Here is a 19611-nt window from a genome sequence, read left to right on the forward strand (position 1 = left end):
AACTCTCGGGCTTCCCTGGTGGTGCAGTGGTTAAGAATCTGCCTGCCAATGCAGGGGACACGGGTTCAAGCCCTGGTCCGGGAAGACCCCACATGCCGCGGAGCAACTAAGCCAGTGCGCCACAGCTACTGAGCCTGCACTCTAGAGCCTGCAAGCCACAACTAGAGAAAACCCGTGCACAGCAACGAAGACCCAATGCAGCCAAAAATAAATATATTAAAAACAAAAAACCTCTCCAGGGACTTCCCTGGCTGTCCAGTGGTTAAGACCCTGTGCTTCCACTGCAGGGGGTGTGGGTTCCAGTGATGCTTTCCAGTGACAGTGGAGTGCTTTCCACTTCCAGGTGGGAGCCGTGTCCTGTAGACCTTGCCCACTATCCTTCCAGGTGGGATGGCCAGCACATGCCCCTTTCTGGATGACCCCACTGAGGGTGCAGTGCAGTGGCTCCTTTGGACCTGATTCTTAGTTCAACCCAGGACATAACAATTGCTGCATCTAATAGGCTTAATGATCTGGGGTAGGTATCCCAGGTCTGGGGCTTCTTCAGGGACCCCAAGGAAACCATCTCTCCCTACCCAAATCTATCAAGACTGCCTCCTCCCAGAGCCTTACTAGGCTCAGAATTTTTGGTGAATATGGGAGACTGGAACAAGCAACGTGTCAAATATCTACTTTCTTTTCTACTTCATTGATTTTTGCTCTCATTTGTATTATTTCCTTCTATTTTTTTCTAGGTTTGATTTATTTACTTTTTTTTTCTAGCTTCTTAAAATAGAAGCTTAAATTATTTATTTTTTAGCCTTTCTTCTTTTCTAATATACATATTTCAGCCTATAAATTTCCCTCTGAGCACTGCTTTAGCTGCATCCCACAAGTTTGATGTCATATTTTCACATCTCTTGTTTTTAAGATCTATATTCTACTCTTCCTTGATAAACTAAAATATTCAGACCAAGTCCTGAATTCCAATTTAAACCACAACGTTCACCAAAGTTCTCACTTTATTTCCACAACTACATGGCTGCAGACTCTGTAAGAAGATTTGAAAGAGTGAATTTCCTGGGGAGTTTAGGTTCCTAAATGCCACAGAAGAGAGTCAAAAGGAACAGTTTGATGACTCATGCCTTTTGTTTTTGATATATAATTTCAGGACTTCCCTGGTAGTGCAGTGGTTAAGAATCTGCCAGACACTGGTTCAATCCCCGGTCCGGGAAGGTCCCACATGCAGCAGAGCAACTAAGCCCGTGCACCACAACTACTGAACCTGCACTCTAGAGCCCGTGAGCCACAACTACTGAGCCCACGCACCACAACTACTGAAGTCCTAGTGCGCCCTAGAGCCCGTGCTCCACAACAAGAGAAGCCACCAAGATGAGAAGCTCACGCACCACAACGAAGAGTAGCCCCCGCTCACCACAACTACAGAAAGCCTGCGCGCAGCAATGAAGACCCAAACGCAGCCAAAAATTAATTAATTAATTAATTAATTTTTAAAAATTGATATATAATTTCAATTGAATAAAAACTGCAAACATGATTTCTGGAAATGAAACTAGCAACTCATGCAAGCAAGCTCTTCTAATGCCTGTAGAACAAGCCTTACTTTAAAAAACACATTTTAAAGTTAACAGAACATCTGCCAATGTTGCACTTCATTAAGAGCTTAAAAACAGAAACCAGTAGAGGGGTGGGATAGGGAGGGTGGGAGGGAGACGCAAGAGGGAGGAGATATGGGGATGTATGTATATGTATAGCTGATTCACTTGGTTATACAGAAACTAACACACCATTGTAAAGCAATTATACTCCAATAAAGATGTTAAAAAAAAAAACAAAAACCAGAAACCACTTGCATGTTGCTGATCTAGACTTATTAAAATTTATTTTATGTCATTGCGGTCACTTTTACAGAGGTTTAGATTTATTTTCAATCACATTACTGTTCACAGAATTCACAGAATTCATTAACAAACTAGTATTTTACATCCAAGGGTTTTCAATAGCACAGCAAGATAGAAAAGAGGTGCTTGGGAGCGGAACCCGAGTCTGATTATTTAGATAGATGTCTAGAACATTATTGCTTTATTAGTTCTTTTTTAAAAATAATAAATTATTCCCAGGGAACCCACCCTGCCAGGTGTTCTTTGTACTGCCCCTGTCCTGGGTTCACTCAAGACATACCTGACACAGGGGTGCTGGTCAAATCACCCACCTGTGTTCTCTGCTGCTCTGAGAGCTGGCAAGGCAGAACACGCCCTTCTGCGTGTGTAAATATTTTCTACAGCCTGCCATGTTCCTCCGTGGTCTTGCAGTTGACGGGCTGCATTCACATATGGGACTCTACGTAAAACTTAAATTAGACATAAACAAGAGGGGCTTGGTGAATGGGGACTAACGCTCCTAAAACAGCCACTGAGCATGCACGGGAGAGTGTCAGAAGCAACAGAAATACCTCGAGCCTCAGTCTGTGAGGAACATCTTAAAGAAAATGTCCTCGGTGGTTATGGTCCAATGTGGGCGCTTTGTGACATGAACTTGAAGACTTCTGGGTAGATTTCATGGATGGGTTTTCTTATTTCGTTCCATGTGAATGTGCATTTTGTGAAAAACATCTTGGAGTTTTCCTCGTGGCCCCCGCAGCTCTGTGGATCTGTAGAGACTGGGGCTGGAGGACTTGGCTTCCTCAGGGACGCTGGCGCTCCCACCGCATTTGGGGCAGGATCCCTGAGAAGTGGTGGCTGCGTCAGATTCTGGAGATGGGAGTGGATGCTGGGTGCAGAGTGCAGGCTGCCACTGGGACCTCAGTCCAGCTTCTTGTCGTTGTCTGTGTTGTGCGCAGAAGCTAAGAAGTCGACAATGAGCTTGGCTGTCTTCCTGGGTCTCTCCATCACCACCGAGTGCCCACAGTTTTCCAGGAGCTCCACCTGGCAGTTGGCAATCGACTTGGCCAACATGTCCGCCCCAGACACGTCGAGCACCTGCAGTATGAGAGAGGAAACTAGACGGAAAAGGTTCAGACCCCTGTGCGCTCCGTGGACAGAACTCCCATCCAGGCCTGGCAGGGGTGATTTTTAGGACCAAGTCACTTCAGTGTTGGGGCTTGTGGCTCTCTGATGGAAGTGACCACATGCCTCATATTTTATCCTGCAACTCGGCGCTAGAGGTGTGCTGCTGGCGGCATTACTGAGGTGGAAACACAGTCCCTGCCCTGAGGACATCCTGGTCTGGTGGGGAAGCCAGACAGGAGAGCAGACAAATGCAGCACGATGTAGCGAGGACTCTGATGGGGGAGGATCCTGGGAGCTGAGAAACCACACGGGAGGGGAATTCATGGAAGAGGGAGCAGCCCAAGGGTGGGAGGTCATGGCAAATGCAGGGGACAGCAAGGAGCCTGGTGCTGTCTGAGTGGGGATGGATGCGGGGTGGGACAGAGGGGGCCCACTCCTCCAGCCACGCTGGGAGTCAGGCCTCAGTCTGAGGGCAGCTGGGGGCCGTGGGGCTGTGTCAAGGCCAGTGGCCAGTGATGTGATCAGGCTGGGCCAGGAGAACGCACCCTGCCCCTGGACTAGGGGAGCCCAAGCTGTGGGGAGGCGACACAGGAGACGCGCAAGAGGGGAAGACTAATTATCACAAGCTGGAGGAGTATGCCCTGAAAGTCCTTTGCGGGGGGTCCCTGAGCTGTGGGACCTCCGGCACTGAAGTTTGTGAATAACAGGGAGTGCTTTTCCAACGTGGAGGCCACCACTTTTCCAGGGCCAGCACATTTTGAACAATGCAATTTCATTTTCACCTGGGTTACCTTGCTACTTCAACGCCAACCTACCGACTTTCTCCCCAACACCCTCCTTTGGTGTCACGTTTGTATTCACTCCCCTTCTCTTAATCACTTTCACCTTCAACTCATGCCAGACAAGATGGGCCCTCCTCTCCATCCGTAACAGCAAAAGCAAAACCCCAACAAACTCGAGCACAGTCTGTTTTTGAGCTTTAGTCTCATCAACCCAGATCATTAAAACGAAGATCTGCCGCCCACTGGGAAGCGGGGTGAGCAGAATGCAGAGCACCCTGGGCTGCAAAAATGCAAAAAGGAACAGCTAATGGGGAGCATGACAGGATTTCGCCTCTCCCTGTTGGTCCCTGAGAGCCCACATCACCTTTGGGATTTTTAGAATGAAGAAAGGCCTTTACTGTTCTGACTCTGATTTCTGACTGAATGACTCCCTGCTGGCCCAGCCTGGGTCCCACTTTTCCTATCAGGCGTCCACAAAGCTGCTTTCAGTCCCTGGGTGGTGCGGAAGGAAGCACAGGAGGCCTCCCTGCTCTGGATGCCCTCGTTTCCGTGCTGTGCATTCTTGGCTGCACCTGGCTGACGTGAGATAGCTGCACGCGGACAACACCACCGCTGCCTCCCCACCTGCGCCAGGCGCACAGACCTGGCTCCTCCTCCCCAGTCTCTTCTCCTGGGTCGTCCGCAGTCGTGAGCCTTTGTGGTGCAGCCTGACTTCCTGCCTGTGCTTTCACACACATACAGTGGGGATGTGCAGCCTGCCCAGGGCTCGCAATGGTGGCTTTCACCTTGGTGTCCACAGGGGAGCTGTCTCAACAGGGAAAGCTTTACTCTAATTTCCTTTCTCACGACAGTCAACAGCATAAGACCGCTAGATACCCTTTAACAGACACTGTAATTCTGTCTGCCTGGGGGCTCCATTTCCCACCGTCTCCTCTTGCTTTTAACTTTCCAAGAACTTTCAGTAGGATATGATTTCTAAAGAACAGTTGCAAACCAAAGGGGAGCTTCTGGGGTATAAATGAGTATTTCTCTGGAGGGTTTATTATGGGTTGATTGTGCCCCCTCCCCAAATCCGTATGTTGAAGCCCTAACCCCCAAAACCTCAAAATGTGACTTTATTTGGAAATAGGGTCGTTGTAGATGTAATTAGTTAAGAAGAGGTTACACTGGAGCAGGGTGGACCCCTAATCTAGTATGACTGGCATCTTACAAAAAGGGGAAATTCAAACACAGAGACACATAGGCACAGGGAGAATGCCATGTGACGATGAAGGCAGAGATGAGGGTGATGCATCTATAAGCCAAGGAACACCAAAGATTGCCAGCAAGCTCCCAGAAGCTTGGGGAGGGGCACGGAGCAGACTCTCCTTCAGAGCTCCCAGGAGGAACCAACCTGCTGTGCCTTGATCTTGGACTTCCAGTCTCCAGAACTGTGAGACAGTCAATTTCGGTTGTTTAAGCCACCCAGTTTGTGGTACTTTGTTACAGCAGCCCTAGTAAACTAATAGAGCCATCTGACAAAGCCTATCAAAATTGAAAAATGTACAAAGCCTCTGACCTAGCGATTCCACATTTAAGAACTGACCCTTCAGATATGCTCTCAACACTCCACAAACACACACGTATAACGATGTTCACTGACGTGTTGTTTAATGGCAAAACTGAAAATGACCTAAGTGACCATCAATAGGGCACTAGTTAAATATACTGTGGCAGAGCCATATAATGGAGTACTATGCAGCTCCCAAAAAGAACATAAAATTTTATTTTGGGCAAGGATCATTCACAAATGATAAATCTAAGGGGAATGTTTGATGAGGAGGAGGATATTTGCACAGTCTCAAAGTGCCTCCCCACAGACTGCTTATCAGTTGCAAGGGGAGAAATAATTAGTCTATGATGAAGAAAACAAGACGTCGTGACCAGACAATCAGAATTCCCATCACCAGGACTTCCCTGGCGGTCCAGTGGTTAAGACTCTGTGCTTCCACCGCAGGGGGCACGGGTTCAACCTCTGGTTGGGGAACTAAGATCCCACATGCCACACAGAGTGGCCAAAAAAAAAAAAAAAAAAAAATCCCCATCACCCGGTGGCAGAAAGACACTGTCCCTCTGAGGATGTGATATCTTATCACCCATGAGATATTCTGGCAGGGATATATAACCTGAATTTAATCATGAGGAAACAGCAAACAATCTCAAACTGAGGAACATTTTGTAAAATAACTGGCCTGCCCTCTTCAAATATCTCAATGTCACGAAAGATAAAAACAGACTGAGGGAAACATTTCATATTAAAGGAGACGAAAGAGACATGACATGCAGTATGTGATCCTGGTTCATGGGGCAGGAGGAGGAGGAGGAGTCTATGTAGGATGTTATTTTTTTTTTTTTCACACACACACACTGTATTTTATTTTTACAAGAGATAAATAGACTGACACCAAGCATTGTACATGGATGACCACAACAAAAGCAACAATGATTGCAATCACCAAACGTGAAACACACTCATACTATGTCATAATATTGACATTCAGTGTAGGACATTATTGAAACAACAAATAAATTTGGAATATGGACTGTAGATTAGTTAAAAGCTATTGCATCAATGTTAAACTTCCTAAATGTGACAACGTACTGTGATTATGTGAGAGAATATCCTGGTTTGCAGTAAATACACCTTGAAATATTGGGGGTAAAGGCACATAATGTAAGCAACCTACTCCAAGTTGTCCAAAAATACATATTTCTAGGTCTATCTAGATGAGGGTGATAAAGCCAGTGTGGCAACTGTTAAAAAGTTGGGAATAAATAAGATGTGGTACACACATACCATGGAATGACACTCAGCAATAAAAAGGAACAAACTGTTGGTATATGCAACAATACAGATGAACTCAAAAACATTATGCTTGAGTGAAAGAAGCCAGATGCAAAAGACTACATGTAATACGATACCATTTTATGAAAATTCTAGAAAACTATATTCTAAGCAAAACTACAGAAACAAAAAACAGATCAGTGGTTGCATGGGGCTGGGGTAGGAATGGAGATTAACTGCAAATGGGCAAGAGGGAACTTTGGGGAGAGACCGAAGTGTTCTACGACTGGGCTACAGTGGGGTGCACAAGGTGAATTTTACAGCGTGTGAATTATATTTCAATAAAGCAGTTAAGGACTTCCCTCGTGGCACAGTGGTTTAGAATCCGCCTGCTAATGCAGGGGACACGGGTTCGAGCCCTGGTCCGGGAGGATCCCACATGCCGCGGAGCAGCTAAGCCCGTGCGCCACAACTATGGAGCCTGCGCTCTACAGCCTATGAGCCACAGCTACTGAGCCCACATGCCACAACTAAAGCCCGCAAGCCTAGAGCCCATGCTCTGCAACAAAGAGTAGCCCCCACTCTCTGCAACTAGAGAGAAAGCCTGCATGCAGCAATGAAGACCCAATGCAGCCAAAATTAAAAATAAATTTATTAAAAATAAAATAAAATAAAATAAAGCAGTTAAAACAGATGAAATTTGGTAAAGCAATATAGGAGTACTCTGCACTATTTCTACAATTCTTCTATAAATTTGTGATTATTTCAAAATGAAATATTTTTAAAAATAGAATGAGTAGATCTGTATGGGCTGATATGAAGTGATTTCCAAGGTATATCTTTCTTATATATGTGAACTAAGGTGCAAAACAATATATATATAGCATGTTTGAAAAACTTACAGATAAACTTATTTACGCATATTGATATATGCTTAGAATAGGAGCGGGCAAACAATGGTCCCCTGCCTGTTTTGTGACTAAAGGTTCACTGGAGCTCTGCCTGCCATTTGTCTGCATGTCCCCACGTCTGCTTTTGCAACACACAGCACAGTTGAGTAGATGTGACAGAGAACTTATCGCCAGCAAAGTTGCAAATATTTACTATCTGGCCCTTTACAGAAAACGTTTGCCAACTCCTGCCTTAGAAAATTTAAGAAAGATACACAAGACTGTAAGTGTTGCCTCGAAGAAATGGGAATTGGGATCTGGAATGTTAAAGAGACCAACTTCGCATTATAAATCTTTTTGTACTCTTTGAAGTTTTTTGTACCATGTGATTATATGGTTTTGAGAAAAATAATTTGCAAAAATGATTTAAAATTGCCTTACGGGCTTCTCTGGTGGCGCAGAGGTTAAGAATCCTCCTGCCAATGCAGGAAACACGGGTTCGAGCCCTGGTCCGGGAAGATCCCACATGCTGTGGAGCAACTAAGCCTGTGAGCCACAACTACTGAGCCTGCATGCTGCAACTACTGAAGCCCGTGAGCCTAGAGCCCGTGCTCCGCAACAATAGAAGCCACCGCAATGAGAAACCCGCGCACCGCAACGAAGAGTAGCCCCGGCTCGCCGCAACTAGAGAAAGCCCGTGCACAGCAACAAAGACCCAACGCAGCCAAAAATAAATTAAAAAATAAAATAAATACATTTATAAAATAAAGCTTGTAAGCAAATTTTTTAAAAAAATTGCCTTACATTTTAAGAGGTCAATGTCATTGCTCTCAGCTCAAAGAATGATGCTCCCCATGAACACTGGCACCTGGACCAGGTGCGTGCCACCTCTTCCTGGGATCAGAAACCAGCCAGCCTCCCATTATAAATGACCTCTAGCTTTTCCTCAGAGCCCGGTGTGACTGGCACAGGAGGCCACAGGGACACACTACATACCTGGTCTTGTTTCCCCCAGATGATCTGCGTCGGGACCTTGATCTTGTCCATGTTCTGATGGAGGGAGTATCTCGACTTCTCACTAACGATCTCCAAAAACACTTTTGAGAGAAGGAAAACAAAGTGAGTGCATGCTGGGCTGTGCTGTGGACACCACCGAGTATAGATGGTCTTTGAGTCTAAGCCACCGCTTTTTTCTTGAGGGGCCCCAGAAAACTATCAGTCTCAGAAATGTAAGAAAAAAGAGCCAGCCACCCATAAAGCTTGACTTGTCACACAAGCTCAGAGCTTAACGCAGGGCTACTTACGTTTTCGGTAGAAATTGTTATGAGGGATGCGGACGTCGACAAGGCCTTGCAGGATCTGAGGATAAATAACCCAAAGTCAGAAGGCAAGGTTAGATTCATATCCTCAGGCCTCACATGGGTCTGGGACAACGAAGGAAAAGAAGTCCAGCAGTTTAGGGTTCCAGCAGTTTAGGGCATTGTCAAGGTCTGTAGGGCCTGGTCCTCCAAATTCCCATGATGTACTACGCAATGTAATGGGGAGTTAGGTTCATAAGAGGCTTTTTTCTTCTCATTAGAAAGGAACTTTGGTAATACTGTGAAGCCAAAGGTCCCCTGCGGCATGTAAAATACACCCGAGATGGCCTCATAGCTGCTTTACCTTTGAGAAAATCTCCGCTTAGCCTGAGACACAATCAGGATGGAAATAATATCAAGTAATTACTCAGTAATACCCAATGCAAAACAGGTCTATTTAAAAAAAATTAAACCATTGGGGATGAAGGGCGTCTCAAACAATGAAGAAATAAACTATTGGGGAAATTGTGGGAAGGCTTCCAGCGTCCTGTGCTCATTGTGTGACACTGCCCTGGCCCTCCCTGCCGCGGGCTGTGAGGCAGCAGCACACGTGGACAGGCCAGGCCTCCGGGACCTGTGAGATGGGCCCAGAGAGGTGCTGTGGCCAGAAGGAACACGGCCCGCTTCTCCCCCCTGCCTCAGGGTTCTTGAGGTAGTGTCCAGGGCTCACATTAGCAGCCATCACTCCTCTCATCTCCCTGGGAATGGTCTGAACCCCTTAAAGGCACTCTCAGGAGTCCTGTGCACTGATTGAAGTGGGAAGATCCTGCCATAACTGCTCTGGACTAAACGCACCCTCTGGAGCATGACAGAATCTGACTCCTCTGGAAGTGGAAGCCCAGAGGTGAGACCAATGGCAAGCTGTCCAACACACAGTGCTGAGCATCAGACGTTTTCTTTGTTCTACTATCTATCCTGCACTCACGCATCTATCCATCTTCCATCCATCCATCCTCCACCTCTGCCCCACCTACCCACCTACCCATCCATCCTCCATCACCTATCCATCCTGCACCTCTGAATCATATATGCACACGTCTACCCATGTATCCATCTATCCTGCATCCACCAACCCTCCATCCCTGCTGTCTCCAGACATTTTCCCATCCATCCAACCAAGCATTCAGCCATCCAGCTATTTTCAGCATCCTTAAATCATTGATGCAGGCACATGCATCAGTTCATGCATCCATCTATCCTGTATCTACCTACACATCCATTCTCCATCCCTGCATTATCCAGGCTTCCTCCCATCCATTGATCCATCGAATCTACACCTAGGAGCTACCTCATGCGTGAACAGCCAAAGACAGAGTCCTTGCTCTTACAGAGGTAAGAACGGAGGACACAAACAAGCAAACAGAAGATCATAACACAATGTGACACAATGGGCTGAGTGCTCGGGTGCTCCAGAAAAGACTTTGGGACCTGCATTTATTTTCTCCCAGTGTTTTCACATCCCTGACAACTCAAAACATGGAAATTTCTAAAACCCTGTTTGGCCACTCTATTCTGGAAAGAGATCAGTGGACAGGGGATCAGTGCAATGTCATGACTGAAAAGAGGATTTCGTGGATAGAACATACCGCAGAATCTGATTCTGGGTGCTTCCTCAGAGATGGGCCACACCCATGAATGAGTCATGTTCACAACTTCTAAATAGAGCCCATTCTCTCAACTCCTAGGAGGACCCACCCCACCCTGAGGCAGGGTCCAGTTCCTGCAACAGAGTGAGATAATTTGCTGTTGTGAGGTCTCAGCCTCAGACTCTCCTCTCTTGGTTTTCCACACACTTTCCCTACACAACCTCATTTAGACCCAAGACCTTTAATATCATCATTGGCTGATGGCTTTAATTGTACAACTCCAGGCCAGACTTTCCTCAGCTCCACCTGTATAGCCAACTGTCTACTTGACACCTGCACTTGATGGTCTCACAGGGAACTTGAACTTCAAACATCCAAAATGGAGCTCTTAGCTTATTGCTCAAGCCCACCATCCGTCTCCTTCTCTTACTCAGAAAACACTACCTTTATCCAACTGAAGTACCAGAAGGTCACCTGTGACTCCTCACCTTCCCTCATCCTTCATTCCAATTTGCCAGTAAGTCCTGTCTTCTTCCTCCCAAAGCTTCTCCGGTCTTGTCTCCACTGCTACCACCCCAGTCTACACCACCCTCATCTCCAAGCCACAACAGCACCCTAATGGGTTTCTCTGCTTCTGCCTGTGCTCACCTACAATCCTTCAGTGTTTCTCCTATTGTACTTAGAAAAACTCCAGTCTCCTTCCCATAACCTATAAGGTCCTACATGATCTAGCCCAGTGGTTCTCAAAGTGGTTCTTGGGAGTCCAAGACGTCAAACTATTTTCATAATAACACTAAATGTCACTTGTCGTTTTCACTTTCATTCTCTCTAAAGCATACTGATGTTCAGAGCCTACATGATGAGGGATAATGTCATCAGTCTGAAGGCTAATGAAATAAGTGCTGTGTATTCCTTGTGTTTTAAGTTTTTCTGAGTTTTAATTTCTAATACGGTAAATATCAATAGTTATAACCTCTATAAACAAAAGCTTGTTGGGGTTCTCAATAATTCTTAAGAGTGTAAAGGGGTCCTGAGATTTTTTAAAAAAATGAGAATCTCTGATTCAGCCTCAGAATCCCTTTCCAACCTTTTCTCAACCCATTCTTTCCCTCACCCTCTAGGCTCCAGTCACCCTGGCCTCCTTCCAGCATCTTGAATTGGCTGTGTTTTATCCATCGCTGCCCATGCTGCTGTCTCACAGAGGCTTATCAAAGCTTCTCCGGCCTCCCCTGTTTTCAATCTCTGCACCATCTTCATTTCCTCTATAAAACTTATTACAATGTGTAATTATTTGTCTTCTTGTTAATTGTCTGCCTCCCCCACTGGCCTGCATCTGCCCAGGGACCTTCTCTGACTTATTTACTCCCCACCGTGCTCAAGCACAGTACCGGATACATCATGGGCATGATACAGATACTTGCTGAATGAATGAACAGATGAGTATAAGGCAGGAACGCAAGGAGAAAGCAGGTACTGGCCACCTGAGCCCTGGACAGAGGGCAGGCACACTGCTGCTGAGACCACGTTACCTGCTGGGGCACCTTGAAGCGGACATAGGAGCAGAGCTGGAGCATTTCACTCATCTCTTCTGGAGTGGATGGGATCAAGGGAATCTTCTCTACGGCAGCCGACTCCTGCAGTTCTTTGAGCCGTTGTACAAACTGATTATCAGTTGAGTACTGCAGACCTGTGAGATTCAAACCAAAACAGCTTGGCAATATATCTACCTTCTTACCAAACCCCATTTTATATAGAGAACTTCCAGTATCAGCCCAGAACTAATATATTTCTGGTGTTTTTCACCAGTAGATTTCTTTCTCATTGGTACCGACATCCTTGCTCAAAGTCAGAACCACACTCTGAGAAACACAGACAATAATTCTTCGCAATATTTTAGGGGCTCGTTACCCAAACTGTGGTCCATGGACCAGCAGTACTGGGAGCCCATAAGAAATGCAGCATCTCAGCAGCCCTTCCCCTAAGTCTCTTAAATCAGAATCTCACTAAAGTTGCCAGGAGATTCATACGTAGGATAGAGTTTAAGGAGCACCAGTCTAGAAGACAGCTTGCCTGAGCCCCTTTCACATCTGTATGGTTGAGAGGAGACCTGGTGAGATACGTGACTGGACTGGAGTGACTGACTACTCCTTCCGTCCGCCTGGACCCACTTGCTAATCTCTTATTTGCGGTCAATCCATAAACACAGCAAGAATGAGTCCCCTTGTGAGCTCCCCCCCATGTTGGGGCAGTAGCTGCCCTCCACACAGTCCCTCCTCCTCCAGGGGAGCATCAGGCAATCCTGAGCCTGAACAGCTTTGAGATTGACCATTATCTTCTATCACCTGAAGCACGACACCAAGAGTTCACACGAGCTGACGTATACAGGAGGGTAAAACTAATTTCATTTCCAACACTGAGCAAATTTCTAGGTGTTTAACTTAGCTGAAGAGCTAGAGCTTTACAAGAGAGGCAGTGGTATCCATACTGTGCCACAGAAATCCACACTTTATAAAACTCCTATATTCAGCAACTCCTCTAAATCTAACATGGGTATCGTGTGGCTCTCATGATGCCATGGGCAGATTACATGATCTATTTCCTTCTGCTTTAAAAATAATCCTAAACTAAATGTCATGTGGTATATCCTGAATTGGATCCTGGAACAGAAAAGGACATTTGTGGAAAAACTAATGAAATCCAAATAAAGCCTGGAGTTTAGTTAACAGTAATGAACCAGTGTTGGTTTCCTAGTTGTGACAAATTTACTGAGGTACATGAGCTGTTAAAGGGGAGAACTGGGTGAAGGGCATGTGGGCCTCTCTGTACTATCTTTGCAACATTTCTGTAAATGTAAAATTATTTCAAAGTAAAAAAAGCGTATCTTTTCATTTTCGTATATAAACAAATGTAATTCTAAACTTCTAATGGAAACTCTTGTGTAAAACTCTTCTCTGAGCAAATGAACATAAACTCAAAAAAGACCTTCCGTAAGTGATTTAAGATCTGACCTTCCGTAAGTGATTTAAAATCTAAATAACCTTCCAGAGGGGCTATTCCTCCAATTCTCAAACTTTATAAGACTAAATGATTTCAGACACAGTGCTTGGGAAAAGGAGAAGAGAAAACCCTTTGGGAGCTTGCCTTCGATTGCAATGAGCTTAACAGACCTGAAAACTTAACTTTCAGAGTAAGTAAAAGATTTCAAAGGTAAATTTAGTTATGTTTCAGTGGAAGGTGTACAAGTTCAATTCATGGCTGGATTCTAGCGGGTAAAGGAGGTAATGAATATGAGTCATATATAAAAGAGGTAGTGAATATGAAAGGACTTCCCCTAAAAACCACAGCTTGGGCTCTGGAGCGAGACAGCCCAGGGTCAGTCCCTTTCCTGGCTCCAGCACTGACATAATTACTTCTATGTTCCCACCTATAAAATGGGCATACATAATCGATCTGGGTAAGAATTACATATGTAAAAAGTCACTGAGATATACACTAAAAATCTGGACAATTTACTATGTATAAACCATACTCCAGTAAAGTACTGGGGGTGGGGAGGGGAGCAAGCAAAGGAAGAAGAAAGAAAAATTAAGATTTTTCTCACTAACACACTCTAAATCCAAGTTTGAAGGCTTATATATAAAAAAAATTTTAAATCTAACTTTAGTGCTCGCTTCAGGGGCATATATACTAAAATTGGAACAATACAGAGAAGATTAGCATAGCCCCTGCACAAGGATGACACGCAAATTCATGAAGTACCATATTTTAAAAATAAAAATAAAAAAAAAAAAAATCCAACTTCAGATCATAATTTCAGGGGACATGTTACAGCTCAAGTTGACATGAATACCTTTAAGAACAGAGAAACTAGTTTGTTGATTAAAAAATAAATAAAATCTTATGGGACTTCCCTGGTGGTGCAGTGGTTAAGAATCCGCCTGTCAATGCAGGAGACACGGGTTCGAACCCTGGTCTGGGAAGATCCCACATGCCTTGGAGCAACTAAGCCTGTGCCACAACTACTGAGCCTGCGCTCTAGAGCCTGCGAGCCACAACTACTGAGCCCATGTGCTGCAATTCCTGAAGCCCCCGTGCCTAGAGCCTGTGCTCCACAACAAGAGAAGACACAGCAATGAGAAGCCCATGCACCGCAAGGAAGAGTAGCCCCCGCTCGCCACAACTAGAGAAAGTCCGCGTGCAGCATCGAAGACCCAACACAGCCAAAAATAAATAAATTAATTAATTAAAAAAAAATCTTATAATGAATAAAGATCTGAGTTTTCAGCAAAAAAAGGAAGAGGCATAATAATAGTACCTTCACCTTATAAGGTTAAGGCAAGAATTAAATCCATATAAATCCATATAAATTCTTAGCTCATAAGGATTCAATAAATGTTGTGTGTTAATATTATCATTATATTTCAAAGTATTTATATGTCGTAAGGTACTATACACTTTTAAATTAACCACCTCAAATTCTTTGTGGAATAAGGCTGGCTCTATATTTTAAAACTCAAGTGCTCGCTTCGACAGCACATATACTAAAATTGGAACCATACAGAGAAGATTAGCATGGCCCTTGCGCAAGGACATGCAAATTCGTGAAGCGTTCCATATCTTTCAAACGTAAAATAAATAGCTAGTGGGAAGCAGTCGCATAGCACAGGGAGATCAGCTTGGTGCTTTGTGACCACCTAGAGGGGTGGGATAGGGAGGGTGGGAGGGAGGGAGATGCAAGAGGGAAGAGATATGGGCACATATGTATATGTATAACTGATTCACTTTGTTATCAAGCAGAAACTGACACACCATTGTAAAGCAATTATACTCTAATACAGATGTTAAAATAAAAAAAAACACTCAATATGGTTATGATTATGGTTATACAACTATTGTTTGTATCACTGAAGCAATCTGATTAGTATCTCTAAAATATCATCGAAAAGATGATTCTAAAAAAACAGTCATAGCAGACACTGCCATTTATGTCTTCAGAGATTCAGACCCCGCTGTGCTCAAGTCACTCATAGGGTTATTTCAGCCTCATAACTCACCAGCAGGGCACACAAGAGACAGGCTGCAGACGTCTGATGGGTAATAAGCAGCATACACCCCAGCCACGTGGCCGCCCATGGAGGTGCCTATCAGGTGGAAGGGTTTTTTGTTCAGCTTGAGGCATTCTACAAACTAGGAAGGGAAATGAGAAAGAGGCTTGGTTATACAGCTGTGGACAATGACAGTGGTGATTACAGAGTAGAAAACCTCTGTTCTTCCTATGCGGACAAGTGAAAAGGACTGTTGATGAAAGGGAATCTGGAATCTACTGCATCTATTATCCAGATGAGCCCTGTTACATGCATGTACTTCTCTTTACCTGGCACAGGTTACTGAAGGGTCATTTGTAAGTATAAAATCAACAAGGATCCCCTAATTCATCAGTCAGCAAACTTTCAAAATAAAGGTTCCGAGAGTCAATATTTTCTTGGGAAAATTTTTGTGGGCCACATGACCTCTGTTGCAACTATTCAACTCTCCTGTTGTAGCACAAAAGCAGCTAAAGACAACATGTTAATGAGTGAGTGTGGCTGAGTCCCAATAAAACTTACCTTACAAAAAACTCGGTGGCAGGCCAAACAGAGCCCACGGGCCACAGTTTGCTGACTGCTGCCCTAATTTACAGGCCTTCCCATCCATCCAACCATCCATTCAGATAACAATCCACCCATCCGTCTATTCAACCATCCAACCACTCATCCAACCATCCATCCAACTTTCCATCTATCCAACCATTCAACCAACTATCCACCCATCTCCCCATTCACCTAAAAAATATTTATTGGATGTCTATTATGTACAAGGAACTATGGTCAGCTGCTGAGGATACAGCAAAGAGTCAAAGAAACAAGGTTCCTGACCTCAACAGAATACATAGTTCAATGGGAGGAGAGGGGCAGGCATTAAATAAATATCCTCAACTGGGGAAAATATATCAATTTGAAGCTTATGAATCACTAAATTTTGAAATAGTTCATGAGCCCCATAACCTTGAAAGCCCAGTCAGAGGCGGCTGAAGACAGATACTAAATTAGAACAAAATGCAAAAAGCACCCTCCCCGTCCTCTACAATTAGGCAGACATGCTGTTATTGTCATCATGTAGCTGGTAAGCAGAAAAACAGACTCTAAAAAAATAAATGGTCTTGAGGAATTCTAAACTCCCTTTCTGAAGAGCTGAGAAAATGCCCAGATTGTATTTCTTTAGAAACAACTGCAAGAGGCTTAGAGGAGAACAGTCTGCAATAAGCCCTGGTCCTCCACAGCTGACCAAGGATACCACTGGGCTGCTGCCATTTTGCTTGCAATTACTTGCAGGCAGAATGCATTGGAGAATGGTTGAGTCAGAATGGAACTCCCTTGCCTGCTCTTCAGACTTGGGCATGCAATGGTGGGCAAGACCCACCTGGGCAATTTTTGGTGGAGCCTCCTGCTTACCTGGTGTATCCTCTTGGCTTGCCCATCTATGGACAGATCATCCAGGGAGGAGCGGGTGGTGCCCTCATGTCCTGGCATGTCCACGCAGACCAAGTGCAGGTTCTTTGGAAGGAACTGAGGACACACAGGCGCAGAGTGTCAGTATGTGCAGTGTAGAACATGTCTGCCCATTTTTCTGGGGAGGCTACCCCTACTTACCAAGTGACCTGGACAGCCACTCCCGGGGAGGTTATGAACCTGGACCACCCAGTATCTTACCCTAGTAACATCTGATATGAATAAACATTGCCAGTAGCCTTATAGGGAGCAGAAACCCCCAAAATCTAATACAGAAATGGAAGGGGACTCAGGGGATGACTGGAAAAGGGGGACAAAGGTCAGGGTAGCAGGCCTGCGTCCTTTGCTCTTTCTTGACACCAGCTGGCAGGTATTACATCCTTCTCCTTTCCCTCACCCCTTCCACACTTAACTCCAGTCATGCAGCCACTGACTTGGGACTATAAGGGATAGTTCTGCTCTCCCAGAGTCCTGTCCAGCTCCAGCGCCCACAGGAGCAATGCTTTTCCTAAGAACCATGTCTGATTGCCCTAATTCTGGTTTCAACTTTTTTTTTTCCTGCATTAGGTCTAATTCCTAGGGTATTTTTATCCTAAACACCTTCTTCCATTTAAATATGTGCCACATTTAACCAGGAACCTGAGAAACATCAATTATCAATAAACAAATATCCAGTTATATGAAAGATGGAGACAGCAAGTGAGAGGTTCATTAAGGCATGAGGATGACTGTCATAGTGAAATTTGGAAATAAGAACATAAGGAAGTAGAGGATGTATGAGCTTTTTCCTCCTGGTGTGAAGCATACTTGGGATCATTCAGGTATGGTCCTGCTTGAGGTGGGAGCCTGGGGTGCTTCCCTCCCAAGACCTCTCCCAGCCCCCATCTTCACAAGCTGTTCACTCTTATCAGTAAAGCAAGTTGCCACACCCAAGTAAACCAGGACAGAAAGGGAGTGATTTGGAAAACTATCCCAGAAAGCTACCAGATCAAGACTGTTTCTCTAAAGGGCTATGGAAAAGAAAAAGCAGAAATAGAAGGAAGACGGGGGACTTCCCTGGTGGCGCAGTGGTTAAGAACCCGCCTGCCAGTGCAGGGCACACGGGTTCGATTCCCTGGTCCGGGAAGATCCCACATGCCGCGGAGCAACTAAGCCCGTGCGCCACAACTACTGAGCCTGCGCTCTAGAGCCTGCGAGCCACAACTACTGAGCCTGTGTGCTGCAACTACTGAAGCCCGCGCACCTAGAGCCCGTGCTCCGCAACAAGAGAAGCCACCGCAATGAGAAGCCCACGCACCACAATGAAGAGTAGCCCCCGCTCGCCGCAAATGGAGACAGCCCGCGTGCAGCAATGAAGACCCAATGCAGCCAAAAATAATAAATAAATAAAATAAATAAATTTAAAAAAAAAAAAAAAAAAAAAAAAAAGAAGGAAGACGGAAGGAGATGGGGAGGGGAGAAGGAGAAACAGAAAAGGGAGGAGGAGGGGAAGGAAGAGGAGAATCTTTGAGTATAAAAAAAAAATGATTTTTTAAAAGCTGGATCTTGATAGTCATGACAGGCCTGAGATGAAGCTAAGTGTCTGAAATCTTCCCTAAGAAATACTCATACGGTGAAACGATTTTTAAGGCACAGATTTTACAAATAACATTCAATTCAATAAATTTTGTCTGATAAAAGGATCTGAATAATATACTGCATTAATTTTAGGATGATTTGAGCCACAGTTCTGGGTTCCCCTTGCTTTCTACCCCTGATGACATCGTGTCCAAGTGGAAACCTCTTCTTGACTGAGTGACACCCTCTGAAGAGAGAAGGCTCTAGGACTGCACCTTGACCACGCTGAGCCACATGTCCTTATGGGCAGAGAATCCGTGGAGCATGAGGATGGAAGGCTTGTTCCCAGGCCTGCCGCGGAAGGAGTAACAGAACTGATAGTCTTCGTGGCGCACATAGCGCACCTGCATGCCCAGTGCCCTCCGCCAGTACCTGGGGACAGAAAATACAAGCAAGTCAAAGTCATTGAGCTCCAGAGAAGCAGCTTCGGGAGGGGGACTCTGTATCGTCTCACTCTGAAGTAAGACCAACACTTTTCCCAGCCCTCGTCCTCCACGCATGTCTCTGGGGTCCCCAGAGCTTCACCCTCAAGGAGCACTAAGCCAAACCATTCCAGAAAGCACCTTACATGAATATTCTGTAAGTAACATGTATATATGTTACTAAGCAGTCTATTAGAAAGGGAAAAGGGGGTGTTTTCTTAAGAAGCATGACACATAATAACCCTTTGTTAACATGAATTTCTAGCAGTTTGAATCACAGTGCAAAGAAGGAGCAGGCAATGGGACCTCACTGGGTGTCTGACTTGAGTCCTTTCTCTGCCTTGCTTGTTTGAGCTTCAGCAGAATTGGAAACGGCTCGTGGTAAGGCTGGGAAGGACTCCAGAGATGCCAAGACAAAGGTGGTTTCCCCTCAAAGACAGCTGGCTTGCAGTTCCTGGTGGACCATGTTCATTGACACCTGAAATCTGGGACGAGCAGCTGTGGACTTGTGGGCGTCAGTGACTCTGGGTACAGGGCAGTCGCGCTGGAGTCCTAGAGGACCTCACTGCAGAGGTA

At 45.2% G+C, this 19611-nt stretch overlaps 1 protein-coding gene and 2 non-coding genes across 6 annotated transcripts in view; 2 read left to right on the forward strand and 1 right to left on the reverse strand.

Moving 5' to 3' along the window:
- Window positions 1-1865: 1865 nt before the first annotated feature.
- Window positions 1866-19611, reverse strand: part of ABHD6 (abhydrolase domain containing 6, acylglycerol lipase) — a 51249-nt gene continuing 33503 nt past the window's right edge. For all 4 annotated transcript variants that reach the window (XM_028169147.2, XM_057555650.1, XM_007192329.3 and 1 more), the window contains exons 4-10: window positions 18829-18985; window positions 16940-17053; window positions 15503-15635; window positions 11978-12135; window positions 8809-8863; window positions 8501-8601; window positions 1866-2978 (exon numbers count right to left, since the gene is read on the reverse strand). In XM_028169147.2, the coding sequence (XP_028024948.2) occupies window positions 2802-2978; window positions 8501-8601; window positions 8809-8863; window positions 11978-12135; window positions 15503-15635; window positions 16940-17053; window positions 18829-18985 (895 nt within the window). In that variant the 3' untranslated portion in view covers window positions 1866-2801. The remainder of the gene's footprint in view (window positions 2979-8500; window positions 8602-8808; window positions 8864-11977; window positions 12136-15502; window positions 15636-16939; window positions 17054-18828; window positions 18986-19611) is intronic.
- On the forward strand, window positions 14112-14216 carry LOC114239171 (U6 spliceosomal RNA). Its single transcript, XR_003624369.2, has one exon. It is a non-coding gene; the product is annotated as a U6 spliceosomal RNA (small nuclear RNA).
- On the forward strand, window positions 14966-15069 carry LOC114239172 (U6 spliceosomal RNA). The gene has a single exon (XR_003624370.1). It is a non-coding gene; the product is annotated as a U6 spliceosomal RNA (small nuclear RNA).

This window comes from Balaenoptera acutorostrata, chromosome 10 (assembly GCF_949987535.1).
Source record: "Balaenoptera acutorostrata chromosome 10, mBalAcu1.1, whole genome shotgun sequence".
Classification (NCBI taxonomy): Eukaryota; Metazoa; Chordata; class Mammalia; order Artiodactyla; family Balaenopteridae; genus Balaenoptera; species Balaenoptera acutorostrata.